Source organism: Microcaecilia unicolor, chromosome 6, assembly GCF_901765095.1.
Source record: "Microcaecilia unicolor chromosome 6, aMicUni1.1, whole genome shotgun sequence".
Taxonomy (NCBI): Eukaryota; Metazoa; Chordata; class Amphibia; order Gymnophiona; family Siphonopidae; genus Microcaecilia; species Microcaecilia unicolor.
The window spans coordinates 139926273-139953212 of NC_044036.1; the positions used below are offsets into that span (position 1 = coordinate 139926273).

Here is a 26940-nt window from a genome sequence, read left to right on the forward strand (position 1 = left end):
ACGAAAGGAAGGGAGACAGAGCTGCTGATTCACATGGAAGCGAGAAACAATCTTGGGCAGGAAGGAAGGCACTGTGCGAATAGTCACTCCTGCCTCAGTGAACTGCAGAAAAGGCTCTCGACATGAGAGCGCCTGGAGCTCGGAAACTCTTCTGGCTGAAGTGATAGCCACCAAAAAGACTGCTTTCAACGTCAGGTCTTTCAGAGATGCCCTCGACAAGGGTTCAAAAGGCGGCTTCTGCAATGCTCTTAGTACCAGGTTGAGATTCCACGCAGGCACCACTGAGTGCAGAGGAGGGCGCAGGTGATTAACTCCCTTGAGAAAGCGCACCACATCTGGCTGCGAAGCCAGGGAAGCACCCTTCAGGCGGCCCCTAAAGCAAGCCAGAACCGCTACCTGGACTTTAAGGGAACTGAGCGACAGGCCTTTCTCCAGACCTTCTTGCAGGAACGCCAACACTGAAGAAATTGGAGCAGTGAAGGGAGAAAGTGAGCCTGCTTCACACCACGCTGCAAAGATACGCCAAACCCTGGCGTAAGCAGTAGAAGTAGAGCGCTTCCTCGCTCTCAGCATAGTGGCGATGACCTTGTCTGAGAAGCCCTTCTTCCTCAGACGCTGCCGCTCAATAGCCAGGCCGTAAGACCAAAGGGGGAGGGATCCTCCATCAACACGGGAGCCTGATGTAACAGGCCCTGCTCCACTGGCAGCCGCAGAGGATCGTCGACTGAGAGCCTGATCAAGTCCGCATACCAGGGACGCCTGGGCCAATCCGGACCCACCAGGATTACCCTGCCGGGATGCTTTGCCACCCGGTCTAGCACCCTGCCCAACATGGGCCAGGGCGGGAACACATAGAGAAGCTCTTGTGTCGGCCACTGTTGGAGAAGAGCATCTACTCCCAGGGATCGAGGGTCCCGTCCTCTGCTGAAATAGCGCGGCACTTGGCAATTGGCCGATGACGCCATCAGATCTAGGCTCGGCTGGCCCCAGCGCTTCGTGATGTCCAAGAACGCCTGAGCAGATAGCTGCCACTCTCCGGGCTCCAAGGTATGGCGACTGAGAAAGTCCGCCTTGACATTCATGACTCCGGCAATGTGGGCCGCTGAAAGCTGCTCCAGGTTCGCTTCCGCCCACTGGCAAAGATTCATAGCCTCCTTGGCTAGAGGGGCGCTCTTGGTACCTCCCTGGCGGTTGACATAGGCCACAGCCGTGGCATTGTCCGACAGGACCCGTACAGGCTTCAACACCAGTACCGGGATGAACTCCAAAAGCGCCAACCGAATGGCTCTGAGTTCCAGGAGGTTGATAGACCACTTTGCCTCTGCAGGAGACCAGAGCCCCTGCGCTGTCCTTCCCAAGCAGTGGGCTCCCCAGCCCGACAACGAGGCGTCCGTCGTGACGACAATCCACTCTGGGGTCACCAGAGGCATTCCCGCAGACAACTTGTCTGTCTGCATCCACCAGCTCAGCGCCTTGCGCACTGCTGGGTCCAAGGGAAGGCGCACAGCATAATCCTCCGACATCGGAGTCCAGCGCTGCAGCAAAGAGTGTTGAAGTGGTCTCATATGAGCCCTGGCCCAGGGCACAACTTCCATCGTGGCCGTCATAGAGCCCAACAGCTGCACATAGTCCCAAGCCCGAAGGGGAGAGGCTACTAGGAACTGGTCCACCTGAGCCTGAAGTTTGACAATCCGATTGTCTGGCAGGAACACTCTGCCCACTTGGGTGTCGAATCGAACTCCCAGGTACTCCAGGGACTGAGTCGGGCGCAGCTGGCTCTTCTCCCAGTTGATGATCCATCCCAGGGAGCTCAAAAGAGCAACTACCCGGTCCAAAGCTTTGCCGCACTCTGCATAAGAGGGGGCTCGGATCAACCAGTCGTCCAGATAAGGATGGACTTGTACCCCTTCCTTTCGTAGGAAGGCCGCGATGACCACCATTACTTTGGAAAAGGTCCGCGGAGCAGTAGCCAACCCGAAAGGGAGGGCTCTGAACTGGAAGTGTTGTCCCAGGACTGCAAAACGCAGAAAGCGTTGATGAGGAGGCCAGATGGGAATATGCAGGTACGCTTCCTTGATGTCCAAGGATGCCAGGAACTCTCCTGCCTTCACTGCCGCTATAACAGAGCGGAGAGTCTCCATGTGAAAGTGCCGCACTTTCAAGGCCCGATTGACCCCTTTGAGGTCGAGGATAGGCCGGACAGAACCTCCTTTCTTTGGTACCACAAAGTAAATGGAGTAACGTCCCTTGCCAAGCTGACTTTCTGGCACCGGAACGACCGCGCCCAGGCGGATCAGATTGTCCAAGGTCTGCTGCACTGCCACAGCTTTGACCGGAGACTTGCAGGGAGAGAGTACAAACCCGTCTTTTAAGGGTCGGCAGAACTCTAGTTTGTAGCCGTCTCTGATGACTTCCAGCACCCAACCGTCTGAAGTTATTGTGGTCCACTCGCCCAGAAACGAGGACAGCCGTCCTCCAATCTGCACTGGGGCGTGGACCAAGACCCCGTCATTGGGTACGAGACCCTGGGGGAGGACCGGAGGGAGCACCTCCGGGACGGCGGTCTCTGCGAAAGGAATGCTGCTTGGGGGAGAAATTCCTCTTGAAGGAAGAGGGGGCAGAGGAACCCGACTTGCCCGGGCGGTACCGACGGGCTTCCTGAAAACGTCCTCTGGAGGTACCGGGACGAGTACTAGCCCGAGCCCTGACCTCTGGTAATTTCTTGCCCTTAGACGTGCCGAGATCGGTCACGATTTTGTCCAGCTCGACCCCAAAGAGCAGCTTGCCTTTAAAAGGCAACCTAGCCAGGCGGGATTTAGAGGCGTGGTCAGCAGACCAATGTTTCAGCCAAAGCCACCGCCGCGCAGAGATTGTCTGAGCCATGCCTTTCGCTGAGGCCCTCAAGACATCATACAGCAAGTCTGCCAAATAGGCTAAGCCCGATTCCAGGGCCGGCCAATCAGCCCTCAAGGAATGATCCGAGGGGGAAGCCCGCTGCACCATAGTCAGGCACGCCCTGGCCACATAGGAGCCGCAAACTGAGGCCTGCAAACTTAAAGCAGCCGCCTCAAAGGACGACCTTAAGGCCGCCTCCAATCTTCTGTCTTGGGCGTCCTTTAGGGCCGTGCCACCTTCCACCGGCAACGCCATTTTCTTAGTCGCCGCAGTGATTAAAGAATCCACGGTAGGCCACAGATAGGCCTCACGTTCACTCACAGCCAAAGGATAGAGGCGGGACATAGCCCTAGCCACTTTAAGGCTCGCTTCTGGGACATCCCATTGAGCCGAAATTAAGGTGTGCATGGCATCATGCACGTGGAAGGTTCTAGGCGGGCGCTTCGTCCCCAGCATAATGGCAGAGCCAACAGGGGCTGAGGGAGAGACGTCCTCCGGAGAGGAAATCTTCAAAGTGTCCATGGCCTGTAACAACAGGTTGGGCAAATCCTCTGGGCTAAAAAGCCGCGCTGCAGAGGGGTCATCCGCTCCATCCGAGCGGGGATCCGTCTCCTCCAAGGAATCCGCAAAGGACCGTTGGGAGACCTCAGACACGCTGCCCTCATCTACATCGGAGGAGACAAATTCCTCCAAGGCCTGGGAATCAACCCGAGGGCGTTTACCTCTGGGAACCTCAACCTCTTTACCAGACGAGGGAGCAGGGGCAGCGTTGTGCATGAGGAAGGCCTGATGCAGCAGCAAAACAAACTCGGGGGAGAAACCCCCCAGACTGTGCACTTCCGCAGCCTGGGCAACAGCCCTAGACGCACCCTCAACCGGCGCTCGCAATAGCGGGGGAGAGACATGCTGCGCATCCAAAATGGCGTTCGGCGCGAAACTCCGCGAAGGAGCCGCGCGGGAAGAACGGCTCTTAACTTTAGCCGCTTCTGTGCCGTCGCCCAAATTAAGGGCGTTCATGGCATTAATGTCTCCAACCTCAAGGGCGGCCCAAGAAGAAGCCGTCCGAGCCGCGTGGCCGGCCAAGATGGCGGAGGCGAGGAGCGGGGGATGGGCGTTTATGGCGGGAAAAACCGCCACGCCGGAAGAAGGACCGGGACATTCATCGGTCACGAAACTGTCACCCAACAAGGGCGAATCAGGCTTTAAGACCCCCGCATCCCCTCTAGAAGCGCTCAAGCGACCCTTTGCGCCCTCGCCCTCTGACGCCATATGCCACGAGGAGAAGAATCGGGGAACCCCCTGCCCGCTATAAAAAGGTAAAAATTACCTGCTGTCCGCTCCGAGTTGTAACGACCTGGTGTCCCAGTGAGTAGCTGCAATAGACGCTTAAATAAACGTCGAAATAAACGCCTTTAAGGACGTTCAAAATTTTTTTTTTTTTTTTAACGGAGCCAGCGGGAGGGGGGAGAAAAGGAGGGACCTGGCACCACCAGGTTTGCACTTGCTCAAAAGAGCCCTCAACAAAACCTAAAAATTAGGCTTGGAGGCCTAGCCAGAGCTGCTGCTGTGTGTGACCACCACCTGCTGAGATAGAGAACATACTGGGGAGTTTCCGGCAGCACATGACCACATATAGGGAGGCAAAAGTTTGCTCTCTATCTCCACCTGCTGGTAGATGGACACAACCCACCAGTCTATGGATTGATCAGCTTGATGATATGGAAGTTTCCCTACAGAACTCACCATACCAAAAAAAAATGCCCAATTCTGGTTTCATCTCAACAACAGCAACATAAATCCTCTCCAATACCAGGCAGATTATTTATGAAGTAATACAACAACCTACAAAGGAATTAATTTGCAGTCTATGAACTCAAACTTTTTCAGCGTTACAGAAAAAAAGATAACCACTCAGAAAAAAAGCAGAAACTATAAATACTGCAGTGGGCTCTAAAACATTAACACACCAGTCAGCTTACTACAGATCCCTATATCATCATCCCAACAGAGTACCTGGACCTAGTTACAAACGCTGAACACAGATAGACTCTCTCCAAGTACAGAATGAATTACCATAGACCAAAAATAGAAATATATGCAGACAAATATTAAACTCCAAGAATCCACACTCTGCATGCAACACCACAGTAATTGAAACCGTATTACTGCTACAGGGTTATGGAGCAATAATATATCTAAATGGGTTGCAGTAACGTCTTTGAAGAATTACATTAAAAATACCCTCCCTTCCAAACCGTTTCCTCTATCCTGAATCCCCTTCCTCCTCCCAAAACGCTCATCACACTTTAGAAATAAAGAACTTACTGCCAATAGGTGCCAATCTATTTTGGGCCTCTTTTTCCAGTTCTGCGTTCTTGGTCTGAGCCCAGTTTTTCCACACTTCAAGACCTTCTTCTGGCTTCAAAGAATTTGGAAGCATGAATTCTGGAGAAGGCTGAGGTGGCAGCGGCTCAATCTCAGTGACCTGTACTGTTTGAGCCTGTAACAGATGACCATTTTATTAAGTTCAAAATTCACCAAGATACAGGCAACAATGGACAAGTCATTATATTAATATTTCCCATCTCTGCAAAGTCATCTATTCCTATCTAGGCTACACTTTACGTACCCATCTAGACAGTGAAATCAATGACAACACCCTGTGCATTAATTTCATGACTGAAAAGTAATTTTGTTTTGCAGAGGTCCCTGGCCATTTAAATCACCTGTACGGGGCGAACTGAGAATTTTCAGTGGTACTTAACATGCTAGTGCAACTGAAAATGCCCGATTATCACTCCAAGCCGAAACTGGCTATTTTGGGGGCATTCCAGGGGCAGAGTTGGCACTTAGCCCATAAAGTGCTGATTTTTAGCACTTAAGCGGCTAAGATAACTGCATAAATAGGACCGTATGAAACACCAGTCTTGTTTTTATGTGGTGGTTCTCAGCCAGTTAAGTGCTGAATATCACACTTCACTGGCTATGTTTTGTCCAGTTGCATACACCCAGATGTTCAATGCCGGAGCCCAGACATGGCAGGCATTGAATACTCAGGAATAAAGCTGCCAGCAGTCAGCAAAACACTGACCACCACAAGCTGTAAATCTGGCCATAAAGAGTTTTGTCCCATTCTTCTTCCTCTGTTTGGCCCTTTTCATTCTTTCCAACCCCTCTGGGTATACAGATTTATTTTGGGGAAACGGAGATGCCTTGAAAACTGTCCTCAAACAATTTAGGATTTTGTGGAACATACTGCAGTTTTCCCAGACTGGATATCTCTGCATCATATGAGTTATCTTGTTGGGCAGACTGGATGGACCGTGCAGGTCTTTTTCTGCCGTCATCTACTATGTTACTATCATGCTCTTCAAAGGTTTTGACTGTGATGGTGCATCATGATCATTCCTATTCATTTCTACAGCTCTTCGTTATAGAATACTCCAAGTTACTGTAATCTAAGTAGAGCATATCCCATATGTTCTCCTGATCTAACTCCTTAATACAAGGAAATAAACCAGATGATTTCAAACTACTTTTCTGAAAGCAAAATAGCTGTTTGCACACAATTAAAAACTAGGGGAACACCATCTCCAAAGGAAATTTACCCCATTTTCTGTAAACAGCAGTTTCCAAATCTGATCCCAGAGAATTCACAATTATGTTTTTTTATGTAACAAAGGAGCAGGGGTGGACCAAAGACTTCCAGAACATAGTTATGGATGTTAGGTACTTTGTTTGTTAAATATTTATACATCCATAACTGTGTTTCTCTCCAGTCCTTTACAGTTTCTTCCACCTGGGCTCCTCCTCTCCTTTCCCCAGTTGCAGCTTCTCTCTTATTCTGGGAGGGTGGCATATGATGCAGTGGAAGCCCAGAGGCCCGATGCTGCCTTGAACTGCTACAAAATCATGTCTTCTGTCTGTTAGGATTTGGCGAATGCTTTCTAACATACATGCTCCTTTGTCCCATGTATATCTCATGCTTGCATATCAAAGACTTGCACACACCCTCCTATCTATTCCCTGTCTTCTCTTCTTTTACTTCATCCAGACTGAAGTGTTGCTTTTATAGCAACGGTTAAAATGGATCAAAAGGAATGGCTATAAATCTGTTTCTATACTGAAAAAGCAGTTACCCACATAGAAATTGTGAAAAATACATAATAAAGGTCCTTGGAACAGAGAAGAAAAATGAAGGCATGTGAAACAAACTTTTTTGGCTTTAAACGTCAGTCATTTTTCTGCCTTCTAGGGCCAGATACCATTTTCCTGCCCACTTCGACCCCAGAGAACAACATTAAATGAGGCTCATAATAAAAAAAAAGAAAACATCAACAATAAGCTTGTTCTTTATCACCCATGTTGTATTGTGTGTGTGTGTTATGACGGCAACCAGTTTGTTTGCAAGGGGAACCAACTTCTTCACTTCACAGCCAGAAGGGGGGGGGGGGGACCTCTCTCTCTCTCTCCTGCTCCTGATGGGACTACTACTACTAATCATTTCTAAAGCCTGAGTGATTGTGTTCCAACAGGAGCAGGAGAGAGAAAACTCCTGCGCCGGGCCCCCCTTGGAGGCTGGGGAGGACCCAGAGCTTCCTCCAGCGCTGCTCTTCTGCCCTTTGCTGAGTGGCTGCTTTTCCTCTCAGGCGCACATGCTCTGTTTTGAAACATAGCATGCCCCGAGAAGAAAAGCAGCTGCAAGGGCAGGCAGTCAGCACTGAAGGAAGAAGGCGTCTTCTGCTGGCGGGGCCTGGGATCCCCGCCAACCAAGGTATTTAAGCAGCAGCGGTGATTTTTTTTTTTTTTTGGGGGGGGGGGGGGGGGGGGGGGCCGCAGCCCTGCCCAGGGCCCGGTTCAGTCTCTCGGCAGCCCTGCTTCACTTTCTACAGACAAGAAGTTATCTTCCTACAGATCACATTGTAGACACAATTTAAACCTGCCAGAAGATGATAAATAACCTAGAGATGCAAAGAAAGCTTGCTAAAGAGAATGTAATTTCAAAATGCTGAGGATCTTGACCCTCAGTACTGAGAGAGATGCAGGTGATCCCTTCTGTGGCAAGAACACAATCTCTCATTCTGCTGAATACAGTCAATTAACGGTTAGTGCAGCAGGTTGCGGACCTGGGGAACCAGGTTCAATTCATTGCCCCAGGTCCAATATATGCCCCTAGACCGACCACTACAAATGAAACTTGTCCCTAGACAAGAACACACATCCTACAGCACAAGAGGTCAAGTAGACACGAAAACATTCTGGCAACTGATGTACAATAACGAATGGTCAGCACAGACTGGTCATAGAATGGGACAAAAGATGCAAAAGTATACTAGATGAACTAGCACCCTTACGAACAAGAACCTCACGCAGGCATAACTCAATACCATGGTTCAATGATGAACTGAAAAAATTAAAAACACACTCCAGGAAACTTGAACGAGCATGGAGAAAAACAAAAGATGAGCACACACTCAACACATGGAAACAAATACAAAGAAAATACAAATATGCAATAAGGCAGACCAAAAGATATTACTATAAAACTAAAATAGGGACAGATTACAAAGACACAAAGAATACCAACTTGTGAACAAACTCCTAGACACCAACTCGGTCACTACAACGAATACAGATATCCTATCGGCAGATGAACTTGCTAAGTATTTCAATGAAAAAATTATAAACCTACACAATACGCTACCTCAAGCCACCACTGACATCGATCACTTCCTTAATGAGTTGGACCCCACCACTGGCATATACCCGGCTGACCAGACTTGGCTAAACTTCACCCTCCTTACCTTCAAAACAGTTTCCCAGGCGATTAGCAGGTTCTCCAACACTCACTGTAAACTAGATACCTGCCCCAGCTACCTAATGAAATCCGCCCCTGACTGCTTCACTCACATCCCACCTAAATTACATGCTTCAGCAAGGGGGGAGAAGAGAAGTTGGGTGGAGAGGGGAGAAAATTGTTTAAAAAATTTTTTTTGATGTTGGATATTATTATTTTGTTCCTATGAAGCATGTTTTGATATTTAATTTTTACAATACTGAACTTGTTAGAAATGTTTAACATGCTAGATTATCAATAAAAATTGTTGAAACGTACATGCTTCAGCAAGGTCTCTTCCCCAAGGAATATGGAAATATCCTACTCATGCCGATACCAAAAGACACCAAGAAAAAAACCAAATGAAATCACTAACTACCATCCAGTAGCATCGATCCCGTTAGTAGTCAAACTGATGGAAAGTATGGTAACCAAACAACTTACAGATTATATAAACAAATTCTCAATATTACACGAATCACAGTCAGGTTTTCGCCCCCTCCACAGCACTGAAACGGTACTACTCACTCTCCTAGCCAAATTCAAGCAGGAAATAGCAATAGGCAAAAAGCGAATGCTACATACCTGTAGAAGGTATTCTCCGAGGACAGCAGGCTGATTGTTCTCACTGATGGGTGACGTCCACGGCAGCCCCTCCAATCGGAAACTTCTCTAGCAAAGTCCTTTGCTAGTCCTCGCGCGGCCGTCTTCCCGCCCGAAACCGGCTCGAGCCGGCCAGTCCAGTATGTAGCAAGACAATACACTTCAAGGGAAGACACAACTCCAACGGGGAGGCGGGCGGGTTTGTGAGAACAATCAGCCTGCTGTCCTCGGAGAATACCTTCTACAGGTATGTAGCATTCGCTTTCTCCGAGGACAAGCAGGCTGCTTGTTCTCACTGATGGGGTATCCCTAGCCCCCAGGCTCACTCAAAACAACAACCATGGTCAATTGGGCCTCGCAACGGCGAGGACATAACTGAGATTGACCTAAAAAATTTACCAACTAACTGAGAGTGCAGCCTGGAAAAGAACAAACAGGGCCCTCGGGGGGTGGAGTTGGATCCTAAAGCCCAAACAGGTTCTGAAGAACTGACTGCCCGAACCGACTGTCGCGTCGGGTATCCTGCTGCAGGCAGTAATGAGATGTGAATGTGTGGACAGATGACCACGTCGCAGCTTTGCAAATTTCTTCAATGGAGGCTGACTTCAAGTGGGCTACCGACGCAGCCATGGCTCTAACATTATGAGCCGTGACATGACCCTCAAGAGCCAGCCCCGCCTGGGCGTAAGTGAAGGAAATGCAATCTGCTAGCCAATTGGATATGGTGCGTTTCCCTACAGCCACTCCCCTCCTATTGGGATCAAAAGAAACAAACAATTGGGCGGACTGTCTGTGGGGCTGTGTCCGCTCCAGGTAGAAGGCCAATGCTCTCTTGCAGTCCAATGTGTGCAGCTGACGTTCAGCAGGGCAGGAATGAGGACGGGGAAAGAATGTTGGCAAGACAATTGACTGGTTCAGATGGAACTCCGACACGACCTTTGGCAAGAACTTAGGGTGAGTGCGGAGGACTACTCTGTTATGATGAAATTTGGTGTAAGGGGCCTGGGCTACCAGGGCCTGAAGCTCACTGACTCTACGAGCTGAAGTAACTGCCACCAAGAAAATGACCTTCCAGGTCAAGTACTTCAGATGGCAGGAATTCAGTGGCTCAAAAGGAGGTTTCATCAGCTGGGTGAGAACGACATTGAGATCCCATGACACTGTAGGAGGCTTGACAGGGGGCTTTGACAAAAGCAAACCTCTCATGAAGCGAACAACTAAAGGCTGTCCCGAGATCGGCTTACCTTCCACATGGTAATGGTATGCACTGATTGCGCTAAGGTGAACTCTTACAGAGTTGGTCTTGAGATCAGACTCAGACAAGTGCAGAAGGTATTCAAGCAGGGTCTGTGTAGGACAAGAGCGAGGAGCTAGGGCCTTGCTGTCACACCAGATGGCAAACCTCCTCCACAGAAAGAAGTAACTCCTCTTAGTGGAATCTTTCCTGGAAGCAAGCAAGACGCGGGAGACACCCTCTGACAGACCCAAAGAGGCAAAGTCTACGCTCTCAACATCCAGGCCGTGAGAGCCAGGGACCGGAGGCTGGGATGTAGAAGAGCCCCTTCGTCCTGCGTGATGAGGGTCGGAAAACACTCAAAATCTCCACGGTTCTTCTGAGGAAAACTCCAGAAGAAGAGGGAACCAGATCTGACGCGGCCAAAAAGGAGCAATCAGAATCATGGTGCCTCGGTCTTGCTTGAGTTTCAACAAAGTCTTCCCCACCAGAGGAATGGGAGGATAAGCATACAGCAGGCCCTCCCCCCAATCCAGGAGGAAGGCATCCGATGCCAGTCTGCCGGGGGCCTGAAGCCTGGAACAGAACTGAGGGACTTTGTGGTTCACTCGAGATGCGAAGAGATCCACCAAGGGGGTGCCCCACGCTTGGAAGATCTGGCGCACCACTCTGGAGTTGAGCGACCACTCGTGAGGTTGCATAATCCGGCTCAGTCTGTCGGCCAGACTATGTTTACGCCTGCCAGATATGTGGCTTGGAGCACCATGCCGAGACGGCGAGCCCAGAGCCACATGCTGACGGCTTCCTGACACAGGGGGCGAGATCCGGTGCCCCCCTGCTTGTTGACATAGTACATGGCAACCTGGTTGTCTGTCTGAATTTGGATAATTTGATGGGACAGCCGATCTCTGAAAGCCTTCAGAGCGTTCCAGATCGCTCGCAACTCCAGGAGATTGATCTGTAGACCGCGTTCCTGGAGGGACCAGCTTCCTTGGGTGTGAAGCCCATCGACATGAGCTCCCCATCCCAGGAGAGACGCATCCGTTGTCAGCACTTTTTGTGGCTGAGGAATTTGGAAAGGACGTCCCAGAGTCAAATTGGACCAGATTGTCCACCAATATAGGGATTCGAGAAAACTCGTGGACAGGTGGATCACGTCTTCTAGACCCCCAGCAGCCTGATACCACTGGGAGGCTAGGGTCCATTGAGCAGATCTCATGTGAAGACGGGCCATGGGAGTCACATGAACTGTGGAGGCCATGTGGCCCAGCAATCTCAACATCTGCCGAGCTGTGATCTGCTGGGACGCTCGCACCCGCGAGACGAGGGACAACAAGTTGTTGGCCCTCGTCTCTGGGAGATAGGCGCGAGCCGTCCGAGAATCCAGCAGAGCTCCTATGAAATCGAGTTTCTGCACTGGGAGAAGATGGGACTTTGGATAATTTATCACAAACCCCAGTAGCTCCAGGAGGCGAATAGTCATCTGCATGGACTGCAGGGCTCCTGCCTCGGATGTGTTCTTCACCAGCCAATCGTCGAGATATGGGAACACGTGCACCCCCAGCCTGCGAAGTGCCGCTGCTACCACAGCTAGGCACTTTGTGAACACCCTGGGCGCAGAGGCGAGCCCAAAGGGTAGCACACAGTACTGGAAGTGGCGTGTGCCCAACTGAAATCGCAGATACTGTCTGTGAGCTGGCAGTATCGGGATGTGTGTGTAGGCATCCTTCAAGTCCAGAGAGCATAGCCAATCGTTTTGCTGAATCATGGGGAGAAGGGTGCCCAGGGAAAGCATCATGAACTTTTCTTTTACGAGATATTTGTTCAGGGCCCTTAGGTCTAGGATGGGACGCATCCCCCCTGTTTTCTTTTCCACAAGGAAGTACCTGGAATAGAATCCCAGCCCTTCTTGCCCGGATGGCACGGGCTCGACCGCATTGGCGCTGAGAAGGGCGGAGAGTTCCTCTGCAAGTACCTGCTTGTGCTGGAAGCTGTAGGATTGAGCTCCCGGTGGACAATTTGGAGGTTTTGAGGCCAAATTGAGGGTGTATCCTTGCCGGACTATTTGCAGAACCCACTGATCGGAGGTTATGAGAGGCCACCTTTGGTGAAAAGCTTTCAACCTCCCCCCGACCGGCAGGTCGCCCGGCACTGACACTTGGATGTCGGCTATGCTCTGCTGGAGCCAGTCAAAAGCTCGCCCCTTGCTTTTGCTGGGGAGCCGCGGAGCCCTGCTGAGGCGCACGCTGCTGAGAGCGAGCGCGCTGGGGCTTAGCCTGGGCCGCAGGCTGTCGAGAAGGAGGATTGTACCTACGCTTACCAGAAGCATAGGGAACAGTCTTCCTTCCCCCAAAAAATCTTCTACCTGTAGAGGTAGATGCTGAAGGCTGCCGGCGGGAGAACTTGTCGAATGCGGTGTCCCGCTGGTGGAGAGACTCTACCACCTGCTCGACTTTCTCTCCAAAAATGTTGTCCGCATGGCAAGGCGAGTCCGCAATCCGCTGCTGGAGTCTATTCTCCAGGTCGGCGGCACGCAGCCATGAGAGCCTGCGCATCACCACACCTTGAGCAGCGGCCCTGGACGCAACATCAAAGGTGTCATACACCCCTCTGGCCAGGAATTTTCTGCACGCCTTCAGCTGCCTGACCACCTCCTGAAAAGGCTTGGCTTGCTCAGGGGGAAGAGCATCAACCAAGCCCGCCAACTGCCGCACATTGTTCCGCATGTGAATGCTCGTGTAGAGCTGGTAAGACTGGATTTTGGCCACGAGCATAGAGGAATGGTAGGCCTTCCTCCCAAAGGAGTCTAAGGTTCTAGAGTCCTTGCCCGGGGGCGCCGAAGCATGCTCCCTAGAACTCTTAGCCTTCTTTAGGGCCAGATCCACAACTCCAGAATCATGAGGCAACTGGGTGCGCATCAGATCTGGGTCCCCATGGATCCGGTACTGGGACTCGATCTTCTTGGGGATGTGGGGATTAGTTAGAGGTTTTGTCCAGTTCGCAAGCAATGTCTTTTTTAGGACATGGTGCAAGGGAACAGTGGACGCTTCCTTAGGTGGAGAAGGATAGTCCAGGAGCTCAAACATTTCAGCCCTGGGCTCGTCCTCCACAACCACCGGGAAGGGGATGGCCGTAGACATCTCCCGGACAAAGGAAGCGAAAGACAGACTCTCAGGAGGAGAAAGCTGTCTTTCAGGAGAGGGAGTGGGATCAGAAGGAAGACCCTCAGACTCTTCGTCAGAGAAATATCTGGGGTCTTCTTCTTCCTCCCACGAGGCCTCACCCTCGGTGTCAGACACAAGTTCACGAACCTGTGTCTGCAACCTCGCCCGGCTCGACTCAGTGGAACCACGTCCACGATGGGGGCGTCGAGAGGTAGACTCCCTGGCCCGCATCGGCGAAGCTCCCTCCGCCGACGTAGTCGGGGAGCCCTCCTGGGAGGTGGCCGCAGTCGGTACCGCACCCCGGGCGATGGGCCAGCCGGCGCCACGCTCGACGGTACCGGAGGCGCAAGCACCGCCGGTACCGGAGGGGTAGGGCGCAACAGCTCTCCCAGAATCTCTGGGAGAACGGCCCGGAGGCTCTCGTTCAGAGCGGCTGCAGAGAAAGGCAAAGAGGTCGATGCAAGCGTCGACGTCAGAACCTGTTCCGGGCGAGGAGGCTGTTCCGGGCTGTCCAGAGTGGAGCGCATCGACACCTCTTGAACAGAGGGTGAGCGGTCCTCTCGGTGCCGATGCCTGCTGGGTGCCGACTCCCTCGGCGACCCAGAGCTCTCGGTGCCGACGCGGGGAGGCGACCGGTGTCGATGCTTCTTCGATTTCTTCCGAAGCATGTCACCGGAGCTCCCCGGCACCGACGAGGAGGACGTAGAATCCAGCCGTCGCTTCCTCGGGGCCGAGGCCGAAGGAGGTCGGTCTCGGGGGGGCTGTACCGCAGGAGCCCTCAGGGTAGGAGGAGACCCACCCGAAGGCTCACCGCCACCAGCAGGGGAATGGACAGCCCTCACCTGCACTCCTGACGATGCACCACCGTCCGACGACATCAGCAGACGAGGTCCCGGTACCACCGACGTCGATGCAGCTATCCGATGTCTCGGCGCCGATGCAGAGGCCCGATGCCTCGATGCACTTGATGCAGGGGCGGCCGAGGAAGATGGTCTGGACGCTGACGACGTCGATGCACTCGAAGATCCCGGTGCCGATGCCGACGAAGAGCCCGAGAACAACACGTTCCACTGGGCTAGTCTCGCTACCTGAGTCCGCCTTTGAAGCAGGGAACACAGACTGCAGTTCTGAGGGCGGTGCTCGGCCCCCAGACACTGAAGACACGACGAGTGTCGATCAGTGAGCGAGATAACCCTGGCGCACTGGGTGCACTTCTTGAAGCCGCTGGAAGGCTTCGATGTCATGGGCGGAAAAATCGCGCCGGCGAAATCAAAGTCCGAAATGACGGAAAAAGAGCACCAAAAAATTTGTAAGGGAGAAAATCTCGACCGAGGCCGAAAAGAGGCCTACCCAGACGACGAAAGAAAACTTATCGGGGCAAAAAGCTGGAAGTACGGGGAGGATTAACACGAAACCCGGGGGGGGGGGGGGGTTCCGGAGCACTTCCCGACACTTGAAAGACTTTTCCGAAGAAAAAACACGTCAAAATAAATTTGGACGCGCGAGGTCGACTTTCCGGGGCTCGACACGGCGAAAACACGACCGTACCGAGTGCGGACAAAAGAAGACTGGCCGGCTCGAGCCGGTTTCGGGCGGGAAGACAGCCGCGCGGGCGCGCGAGGACTAGCAAAGGACTTTGCTAGAGAAGTTTCCGATTGGAGGGGCTGCCGTGGACGTCACCCATCAGTGAGAACAAGCAGCCTGCTTGTCCTCGGAGAAACATCCTTCTCCAATTCAACATATCTAGTGCATTCGACGTGGTAAATCACAATATATTAATAAGATTATTAGATAAGTTCGGGATTGGTGGAAACATACTTAACTGGATCAAGGGCTTCCTAACTACAAGAACCTACCAAGTAAAATCAAACTCTAGTATATCATCACCGTGGAAAGCAGACCGTGGAGTTCCACAAGGATCACCGCTATCACCTATCCTCTTCAACCTAATGATGACCCCACTAGCCAAGTCCTTATCCACCCTAGGCCTTAACTCTTTCATATATGCAGACGATGTCATAATATACATTCCGTACAAATCCAAACTGACTGAAATCACCAACGACATCCAACTCAGCTTAAACATCATGGGCTCATGGGCAAATGCATTTCAGCTCATACTCATACTACCCCTCTCCTCAAGTCGCTTCAGTGGCTCCCTATCCGTTTTCGCATCCTGTTCAAACTTCTTCTACTAACCTATAAATGTACTCACTCTGCTGCTCCCCAGTATCTCTCCACACTCGTCCTTCCCTACACCCCTTCCCGTCACCTCCGCTCCATGGATAAATCCTTCTTATCTGTTCCCTTCTCCACTACTGCCAACTCCAGACTTTGCGCCTTCTGTCTCGCTGCACCCTACGCCTGGAATAAACTTCCTGAGCCCCTATGTCTTGCCCCATCCTTGGCCACCTTTAAATCTAGACTGAAAGCCCACCTCTATAACATTGCTTTGACTCGTAACCACTTGTAACCACTCGCCTCCACCTACCCTCCTCTCCTCCTTCCTGTACACATTAATTGATTACTTTATTTTTTGTCTATTAGATTGTAAGCTCTTTCAGCGGGGACTGTCTTTCTTCTATGTTTGTGCAGTGCTGCGTACGCCTTGTAGCGCTATAGAAATGCTAAATAGTAGTAGTAGTAGTAGTAGCTAAAACTCAATAAAGAAAAAACACATTGTCTCATCCTCTCATCCCAACACAGCGCGGACAACCCCACAACACCCCAGACTACACCCTTCCTATCTCAGACAGCCTGAAAATCCTCGGCATTACAACAGACCGTAACTTAACGCTAGAGAGCCAAGTGGCATCCACAACAAAGAAAATGTTCCACTCAATGTGGAAACTCAAACGCTTGAAACAATTCTTCCCATGGGATACATTTCACAACCTGGTACAATCAATGGTACTAAGCCACTTAGACTACTGCAATGGAATTTATGCGGGATGCAGGAACAGACCTTAAAGAAGCTTCAGACCGCTCAGAACACGGCAGCTAGGCTTATATTTGGAAAAACGCGAAATGAAAGCGCAAAACCCCTCCGTGAAAAACTACACTGGCTCCCAATCAAAGAACGCATTGTCTTCAAAATCTGCACCCTGGTTCACAAAATAATCTACGGTGAAGCCCCTGGATACATGACAGACTTGATCGACTTACCACCTGGAAACAAATCAGAATCAACAAGAACATATCTAAACCTGCACTACCCAAGCTGCAAAGGCCTCAAATACAAATCAACTTACGCATCAGCTTTTCCTACATAAAGCACACAACAGTGGAACACATTACCAAAAGCCTTGAAAATGATGCACAACCACCTAAACTTCCGTAAATCACTAAAAACTAACCTATTCAAAAAGGCATACCCTGCCGATCCAACCTAAATGCCTGATCTCTGCGACACAACAAAACTAAAGTACGTAATGGACATAACTCAACTCTTCCATTCTACAATTCCCTAATTGTGACTGTGCCACATGAACTTTATCCTACCACAACATCACTTTGTACTTGTTCTCACCGGTGCCGGCAAACGCCCTCCAGTACTATGTAAGCCACACTGAGCCTACAAATATGTGGGAAAATGTGGGATACAAATGTAACAAATAAATAAAAATAAATATAAAGGGGGGAGGTAGGGGGGGGGGGGAAGTATACAAAAAACTTGATGATGGTCTGTTCAATACCTATATGTGAAGTTACACTGTATTGTTGAAGTTTTATATTTTATGGTTATCTGTTATACCATATTTATTTCATCATCAATAAAAACGTTGAAACATAAATAAAAATAAATATAGCTTAGATTGTGAGCCCATTAGGGACAGTGCAAAGTACCTGTAATAGAAACTGTAAACTGCATAGTCACCTCAGGGATCACTTGTGACATATCAAGTGATGAAAATAAATAAATTACAAGCCACCGCCTGTTGCCAGTGCATTTCACTTACTGAGCAAGCTACTTGCAGCTGCTCCTGCTGTTGTTGTTGCTGGACTTGCTCCTGCAATGTGGTCTGCTGCTGAGGGTCCCATATGTGCACTGTCTGACCAGCATTCTGGTATGCCCCTGCTACAGCTTGTACCGCCACTGGAATGTGAATATTCCCATTCATGAATTGTGCTGGAAATAGAGAGTTTGCAAGAGTCTGTACCACTTCCTCATGTGAGTTTTTCACAACAGATGTGGCTGCCACCATCTTATCCTTATCATCCTCCAGCTTTACAGTTGTCGCTGTTGTGGGGGAACTGCTCACATGGACGGCATTGTAGGCCTCTTGGGGGATAGCGATATGGGTTATGTTTTGCTGCTGAAGGTCTCCACGTGGCTGTGCCGAGTAAACAGGGATGGTCCAGGTTTCTCCTGTTGGGCTGGTAATGGTCCCAGTAGCACTGTATAGATGAGCACTGTCCACTGTCAGTAAATCTGGCCTTAGAGACACATAACTCTGTTGTTGCCCTTGAGGAATGGCCAACACAGTGGCAACTGGCTGCCCTGAAATAGCATATGACACAGTAATGGGCATGTCCACTTTGCGCTTTTTTACTGGCTGAAGAACACTTGCAGTGCTGACTCGCCGTTCCCCCTCCCGTGGTGACCCTTGCTGAGGTGGCGGAGAAAGAGCCCCAACTGCTTGGATATGTATCTGCTGGCCACCAGCAATTGCCTGCCCCACCAGCTGTGCCTGGATCTGCTGGTGCTGTATATGCTCTTCCTGAATCTCTGCAGCCTGCACATGCTGCACCTGGATCTGAGCTGCCTGAAGCTGGGGGTTGGACAGCTGTTGAGAAGGGCTGGGGCTCTGCAGTGCCTGAGTCTGTATTGTTTGAGATGCCTGTTGTGGTGGTGGTGGCTGCTGCTGGGCTTGGCCTTGAATCTGTACTTGCACCTGGATTGGCTGTTCAGAGGGTTGATGGACAGCAAGTTGTGGGGATAGCTGCTGTGCTGTGACCTGCTGGGGTGATGGTTGGACCTGCACCTGCAGGGAAAAAAAAAGTTCTATTAGTGAATGTTCATGCAAAAATCTAAGTACAATTAAGCCATAAGACCTAATACCATATAAATACGATTTAAGCTATATCTTACAGCAGTGTTTCTCAACTTTCTGATGGAGGCATACCTAAATGGTCTGATTTTTTTCAAGCACTCCATAATGAATATGCAAGAGAGATATTTGCGTATACAGCCAATCCAGTGTATTCAAATATCTTGTGCATATTCCTTGCGACTATTCTGAAAACCAGACTAGTTAGGTGTACTGTTGGGAACAGTTTTACAGATTTTTTTTTTTTTTTAAACATAGAACAGAGTCAAAATGTACCCAATAAAAGGCCAGATTCTATATATGGTGGCTAAAAAAAATCCACACAGCAAATATTTCCACCTAAGTGTATTCTATAAGCTGCGACTAGATTTAGGCACAGTATATAGAATATGCTTAGTTGATATTGCAGTACCTACAACTACATGTGTCCCTTTACACCAATGAAAACGTGGCATAAATCCCTGTGCATACATTTACGCACACTGGGCCATATTCTGTAACTATGCATGTCAAATTTTGAAACACCCACAAACGCTCATTTCCCCACCCATAGCCATGCTCCTTTTGAACTGCATGCACTACAATTTAGGCGCAGTATGTTACAGAATATGCTTAGGGATTTGTGTGTGTTAATTCTAATTATTGCCAATTAGTGCTCATTATTGCTTGTTAAGTGCTATTAACAATGTTGGTTAGCTTAAGCCAATTAAGTTATGCAAGTAGTTATAGAATAACACTTGGATTTCAGCACGGCTCTATCCAGGGAAAAATGACCCAAGTTTTACCTGAACACTAAAATACCAGACTAAGGAAGAGTTGCTGCGTAATGCTACAGTAGTGAACTCACAGCTGGAGAATGGTATTGCTGGGGACGGTCAAGCCCGAGGAGGGAAAAAGCTGGGTGAAGGGAGATGTCAGGCCTGGGAGAAGAGTCAGGCCTTATGATAGGGGAATTCTGCACAAAAGAAAAAAAAAAAAGAAAAAATTACAACTAAAAACTAAGCAGAATAAACAAAAAAACAAAAAACAAACAAAAAAAACCCCATTAACATAAATTAAAATTTTGTTTTGTGAAGAATTCCCCCCTGAGGTAAATAGTGCAAGGCGATTAATAGCAGGAAAAAAAGGGGGTGGGGTGGGGACTGTGCACTTAATTGTATATAGCCGTAGCTCAAGAAATGCAACCATTAAAATAAGTCACTGTAGCTAGGAAATGAGCTCCTTATGCTTTTGAGAGGGGCTTGTAGAAGATTTTTTTGTCTTGCTGATAAAGTATGAAACAGGTTTGGCGTTCAGGCCACTTAAGAACAGTCACATCTTTGTTCTCACTACTGCAAGGATACTAAAAGCTGTTCAGCCCGCCTGTGCTCATCTATATATGTTCCAGTTTTTCTAGTGCCTACATTTCCTTGAACCACCACCAAAAAGAAACCGAGTCCTCTCAACTGAGAAGAGGATCAGCTTCAAACAGATTCAACTGTTATTATATCTTGAAAGGCACAGCTTCAGGCATCTAGCTGGGACAACTGTCACAAGAAACTTGCGTTTGTGGGTGTGCTACTTATTACCAAAATAAAACGCCGCCATTGAATGAGTTTCACTACTTACATGAAGGTGAGCTTATGGGGTGTAGAAATGTTACTACTGGAACATTTTTATAAGACAGTGGGCTGGTTATTCTAAAAATATAACAACTTCAAGAAATAAAAGTGAATAATCAAACACTGGCAATTAAAAATTACACTACACATGAGTACAGTAACAGTGAATAGCCTGCATCATTTTGAGGATTACAAATACTACATCAGTGCATAAATCTATATAGTTTCAGAACTGTTTAGTACCAAGTTGTATGCAGACATCTGGGATAAAAAGTTGACCTTTTGTTGGTTTTAAATATTGAAAATATCATACTTAGAAAATTAAGGACTGTCAAATAACACACACATGGTCAACAGCCTGGGTAAGGGGGGGGGGGGGGGGTTACACACAACAGATAGAATATTGCCTACTTCATGTCCACCCCAAAAAGACCCAGGTACAGGAACATAAGTTAGTGATCCAAATTTTTGCTGCGGCCAAAATGCAGTTGTCCAGAGCATGGAAATCAGTAGAAGCACCCTCTATACAAAGAGTAGGATACAATGTAGAATATATATATCAGATGTCCAAGCTGACTGCGATGAGGAAAGGTTTACTTGCGGTATTCCAGAAAATCTGGGAGCCATACGAACAGAAACGGGAGGTAATCTGGCTGCTGTCAGGGGGTGGAAAGGGGGGGGGGGGATGGGAAGGTTAGAAGGGATGTAAGAGTGGAAAACTATAGTGTTTGTACTGTTATGATAAGTTAAGCAATGTTGTTGCAAATAAGGCTTTTCAGACCGATTGGTCATGGATGTACCCAGTTTATTGTAAAAAACCAATAAAGAAAATGTTTAAAAAAAAAAAAAAAAAACACAACACACACACACAAAGGTTTTATTTTACTGCAAAACTACATACACAGTACTGCCATACTGGCTCTCTCACTCAAACAAGGTTCTAGCTAATTTACTCTTTTATTCTTTGTACATTATCAACTTCTAATAGGCAAGAACAAGACTGTTCGTTCACAACTGGCCGGAAAAGGAATGTTTTGTTGTGCTTTGTCTCATTGTTGTGTCTTTTGTTTTTTCTATTGTTGTTGGTTTTACTTTATTTTTTTGCCAGTGGACAAGTCTATAGCTCCCATTTGCTTCTGGTACCCACTTAGACTGCAAACTCTTTGGGGCAAGGACATAATTTATACTTGGATACTTGTCACTGCTATACATTACTACACATGCCCAACAGTGTTATGAAAATAAAATATTAGAATTTTTACTTACTTTTATTTTTATGGTCCAACTTTATCAATTAACAACTCATTACAAATGTCATATTCCCTTTATTTTTATAATCTTGCCTAGCTAAGCCACTGCCATTAATGTCCTAAATCTTCCAGACATCCTAGCTCCAGGCAGTATATGTCACCACTGAGCAAAGACTGAACTCCCTTACTTACAACTCCAGAGACTGTGATTCCTGCTTCTATGTCCCCCATCCCCTCAGCTAATACAGAAAACAAAAAGGGCCAAAGAATCAAATCTACACAACCTTTTGCAGATGCAACAGGCTGGCCTCTACAGTTTAATACTCCAGAAACACACTTGCAGCCTGCTCTTGATTTCTGTGTGACAGTATTATCTAATTACAGTTCAGCAAAGAGGCACAGGGACATAAAGAAAGCAATTTTCTAAAGGTCTTCTTATGGGTTAAGCATTTACCAGCAGAAACACACCACCTGAAAACTGTCCTCCTCTCTCAACCTCCAGTAGAGGGAAAAGGAGGCGTCCTGAAGATTCTCTCAGCAAAGTACCTGGGTTTTTTTTTTTTTTTTTTTTTGGGGGGGGGGGAGAATTTGGATAAGTATGTTTTGAACTCTGGGTACATATTTCCAAGCAGGGAGTCTGCACTTGTAACATCTGCAAGTACTCTATCAGTGATCTCTACAGTACGAACATTTCAAGCTGAGACACTGCAGCGAGTTTTCCCTTTGCAAGCTCCTTGTGGGGTTTAATTATTGCCTTCCAGAACCTGTACAAGATCACAGAGTCATCAAAAGAGCATAATTCTTAAATCCTAGGTCTTCTTTCAACTCACTGCTCTAATCCCTGTACCATTGAAACTGGTAGAAGAGGTCAGACCCTACAGAAAACCTCTTGTTGATAAGATACCAATTTCTGACAGTCTCTGAGAAAAGGTGACTCTCTGATCCAAAATGTTGAGAACAGCCAATTTTTCATGTTACAGGTCCATAAACAGTCTGAAAATGTTATGTTTGAAATTCTGTAACCTTATCTTTTCTCATTAAAAAAGAATGTGGTTTGGACAGTTGTATTACAAATTAAACAGCAACTTCCCAAAACTCACTCGGTCCATTTTTTGTCAGTTTTGAGTTATGCGATTAAAGTAGTTCATCAAGACAATTTCTTGATTATTTGCTCTTTGCAACCAGCGTAGAGTGCGTTGCAGTAGTCTAGGTTACTGAGTACCATTGATTGTACCAGGTTGCGGAAGACGTTCCTTGGGAAGTAAGGTCGTACTCTTTTTAGTTTCCACATTGAGTGGAACATCTTCTTGGTTGTATTTTTCGCATGACTCTCCAGTGTTATGTGTCGATCAATGGTAACTCCAAGAATTTTTGGGGTATCTGAGATTGGAAGATTCAGCTTTGGTGTGTTAATAGTGGTGAATTTGTTCGTGTTATGTTGCGAGGTGAGTATTAGACATTGGGTTTTTTCTGCATTGAGTTTCAGTTGAAATGCATCCGCCCATGTGTGCATATGTAGGCTTTGGTTGATGTCATTAGAAATTTCCTTTAAATCTTGTTTAAATGGGATGTAGATCATTACATCATCTGCGTATATGTATGGGTTGAGGTTTTGGTTTGCTAGTAGTTTGGCCAAGGGTATCATCATTAAGTTGAATAAGGTCGGTGAGAGAGGGGATCCCTGTGGGACTCCACATTCAGGTATCCATGCAGCTGATATAGTCGAATTAGATGTCACTTGGTATGATCGTGTGGTTAGGAACCCCTTAAACCAATTGAGAATGTTGCCTCCGATTCCGAAGTACTCGAGGATGTGTAGCAGTATTCCATGATCTACCATGTCGAAGGTGCTAGACATATCAAATTGTAACAGTAGTATGTTCTTGCCAGTTGCTATCGTTTGTTTAAATTTGTTCATGAGAGTAACTAGTACCGTTTCTGTGCTGTGGTTAGAGCGGAATCCTGACTGTGAGTCGTGTAGTATTGAGAATTTGTTTAAGTAGTTTGTGAGTTGTGTGGTTACCATCCCTTCCGTTAGTTTGGTTATTAAGGGAATGGATGCTACTGGTCTGTAGTTGGTTAGATCGCTGGAACTCTTCTTTGCGTCTTTTGGTATGGGGGTGAGTAGTATGTTTCCTTTCTCCTTCGGGAAGAGTCCAGTTTGTAACATATAGTTCACGTGATTAGTGAGGTTTGTTATAAATTGTTGGGGCAGATGTCATAAGGTTGTTTGGGCATATGTCTAATTTGCAATGAGATTTGGCGAATCTTTTAAGTGTTTGGGAGATAAGATCCTCCGATAATATCTCGAAGTTGGTCCAGGTTCTGTCTGCTGGGTATACACCAGCGTCTGGGTCTAGACAGTCAAGGAGCTCAGCGTATTCGGTGGTACTGACTGGTATTTTAAGTCGCAATTGTACGATTTTCTTGTTGAAGTATTTCGCGAGATTGTCTGCTCCTGGTGTATCTTTGCTGTTGGTTGTGATTGGTGTGACGTCTAGTAGATTATTCACTAGTTGGAAGAGTTTGTGTGTGTCTTTGTAGTTTGGTCCAATTTCAGTTTTATAGAATAATCTTTTAGTTTGTCTTATGGTAAATTTGTATTTCCTTTGCAGTGGTTTCCAGGCGTTAAGTGAGGGGTCATCTTTCTTTTTGTTCCTCGCACGTTCTAGTCTTCTGACTTGTGTTTTAAGTTTTTTTCAGTTCTTCACTGAACCATGGTATTGAGTTCTTCCTATGTGAGGTTCTGGTTTGAGTTGGGGCAATGTTGTCTAATATTGATCTGCATCTATCGTCCCATTCTAGGAGGAATTGGTTTGTGTCTGCTTTTATTGTCCATCCATTGTGGTTGATCTGTTGCCAGAATATTACCGGGTCTATTTTTCCTCTCGTGGTGTAGGTTTTTCGTTCTTGTTTATTAATTTTGTCTTTAGTTCGCCATTGTATGGAGATGTATGCTTTATAGTGGTCTGACCACGGTATGGGCGTCCATCTTGTGTCTGTTAGTATAAGGTTTGAATCTGGATCGGATTTGTGTGTGATCATGTCTAGTGTGTGTCCTTTATTGTGAGTTGGTTGTGTGTTCGGTACGTGAAGATCCCATAGTTGTAGGAACTCTTCGCATTCCTGGATGCTTGTTGAATTAAGATCTTCGAGGTGTAGGTTGATATCTCCTATTATGATAAGGTTTGAGGTAGAAACACAGGTGTTCGAGATGAAGTCCATAAAGTGTGTTTGGGAATCTTGCCAATTGCCTGGTGGTCTGTAGAGTAGGACTGCATTAAGGTGTTCCTGTAAGTTTGGGTGGCTGATTCTTACCAAGGCGATTTCGAGTTGTGGTAGAATGGATTCAGCTGTGGTTGTGATGGTGAATTCGGATTTGTATAGTATGGCTGTTCCTCCTCCTCTTTTTCCGTTCCTTGTCCAGTGGGTAATTTTGTATCCAGGTGGGCATAGATCTAATATTAGGGGGTCTTTGAGGTCGTGGATCCATGTTTCAGTGATGAATAGGAGGTCGAGATTGTCTGTGGTTATCCAGTCGGTTATGATCTCCGTTCAGTTTGGGACATAGATGTGTTGATTTTTATTAGTTGCCTATTTTCTTGGTATCTGGTTTTGTTGTTTCCTTTCTTCCCTTTCTGTTGGTCATTTCCGTATGTGTTTGGTTTTCTTTTTAGTTGGTTGCTGTACTTTTGGTCTGGTGAATTGTTGATGGGTTGTATGTTTTGTGCATTGTGGGTAAATTGTTGTTTAAGTTGGGAATAGTCCATGCGTGATAGATTAGGCATAAGAGGCAAATTATCATGAGTATTTTGTTGGTATTCATGTTGGTTGTGATATATGTTACTATGGCTCAATTCGGATTAGTATAGTGCATCTAGTGCTTATGGAGCGATCAAAGCAAATAGGTCATGCATTGTTTCTGTAGTTCATTGTGCAGTTCTCATCCAAGCATGATTAAGACATACATACAATAAGCTTTGAAATTTCATAAAGTATTTAAATCATATAAAGCAGTTGAGGTGTAAAGCACTCACAGCATATAGGGCAATTAAATCATATTTAAATCATATAAAGCAGTTGAGGTGTAAAGCACTCACAGCATATAGGGCAATTAAATCATATTTAAATCATATAAAGCAGTTGAGGTGTAAAGCACTCACAGCATATAGGGCAATTAAATCATATTTAAATCATATAAAGCAGTTGAGGTGTAAAGCACTCACAGCATATAGGGCAATTAAATCATATTTAAATCATATAAAGCAGTTGAGGTGTAAAGCACTCACAGCATATAGGGCAATTAAATCATATTTAAATCATATAAAGCAGTTGAGGTGTAAAGCACTCACAGCATATAGGGCAATTAAATCATATTTAAATCATATAAAGCAGTTGAGGTGTAAAGCACTCACAGCATATAGGGCAATTAAATCATATTTAAATCATATAAAGCAGTTGAGGTGTAAAGCACTCACAGCATATAGGGCAATTAAATCATATTTAAATCATATAAAGCAGTTGAGGTGTAAAGCACTCACAGCATATAGGGCAATTAAATCATATTTAAATCATATAAGCAGTTGAGGTGTAAAGCACTCACAGCATATAGGGCAATTAAATCATATTTAAATCATATAAAGCAGTTAAGGTGTAAAGCACTCACAGCATATAGGGCAATTAAATCATATTTAAATCATATAAAGCAGTTGAGGTGTAAAGCACTCACAGCATATAGGGCAATTAAATCATATTTAAATCATATAAAGCAGTTGAGGTGTAAAGCACTCACAGCATATAGGGCAATTAAATCATATTTAAATCATATAAAGCAGTTGAGGTGTAAAGCACTCACAGCATATAGGGCAATTAAATCATATTTAAATCATATAAAGCAGTTGAGGTGTAAAGCACTCACAGCATATAGGGCAATTAAATCATATTTAAATCATATAAAGCAGTTGAGGTGTAAAGCACTCACAGCATATAGGGCAATTAAATCATATTTAAATCATATAAAGCAGTTGCGGGTGTAAAGCACTCACAGCATATAGGGCAATTAAATCATATTTAAATCATATAAAGCAGTTGCGGGTGTAAAGCACTCACAGCATATAGGGCAATTAAATCATATTTAAATCATATAAAGCAGTTGCGGGTGTAAAGCACTCACAGCATATAGGGCAATTAAATCATATTTAAATCATATAAAGCAGTTGAGGTGTAAAGCACTCACAGCATATAGGGCAATTAAATCATATTTAAATCATATAAAGCAGTTGCAGGTGTAAAGCACTCACAGCATA

General features: G+C 46.9%; 1 protein-coding gene across 6 annotated transcripts in view; it reads right to left on the minus strand.

The window, feature by feature from the left end:
• QRICH1 (glutamine rich 1) overlaps nucleotides 1-26940 on the minus strand; it is a 65008-nt gene that overhangs the window by 10338 nt on the left and 27730 nt on the right. For 5 of the 6 annotated variants that reach the window (XM_030206158.1, XM_030206160.1, XM_030206162.1 and 2 more), the window contains 3 exons: nucleotides 19631-19738; nucleotides 17692-18717; nucleotides 5221-5395 (listed from right to left, as the gene is read on the minus strand). In XM_030206158.1, coding sequence (XP_030062018.1) covers nucleotides 5221-5395; nucleotides 17692-18717; nucleotides 19631-19738 — 1309 coding nt within the window. The remainder of the gene's footprint in view (nucleotides 1-5220; nucleotides 5396-17691; nucleotides 18718-19630; nucleotides 19739-26940) is intronic. The other variant, XM_030206163.1, reaches the window with a different exon arrangement.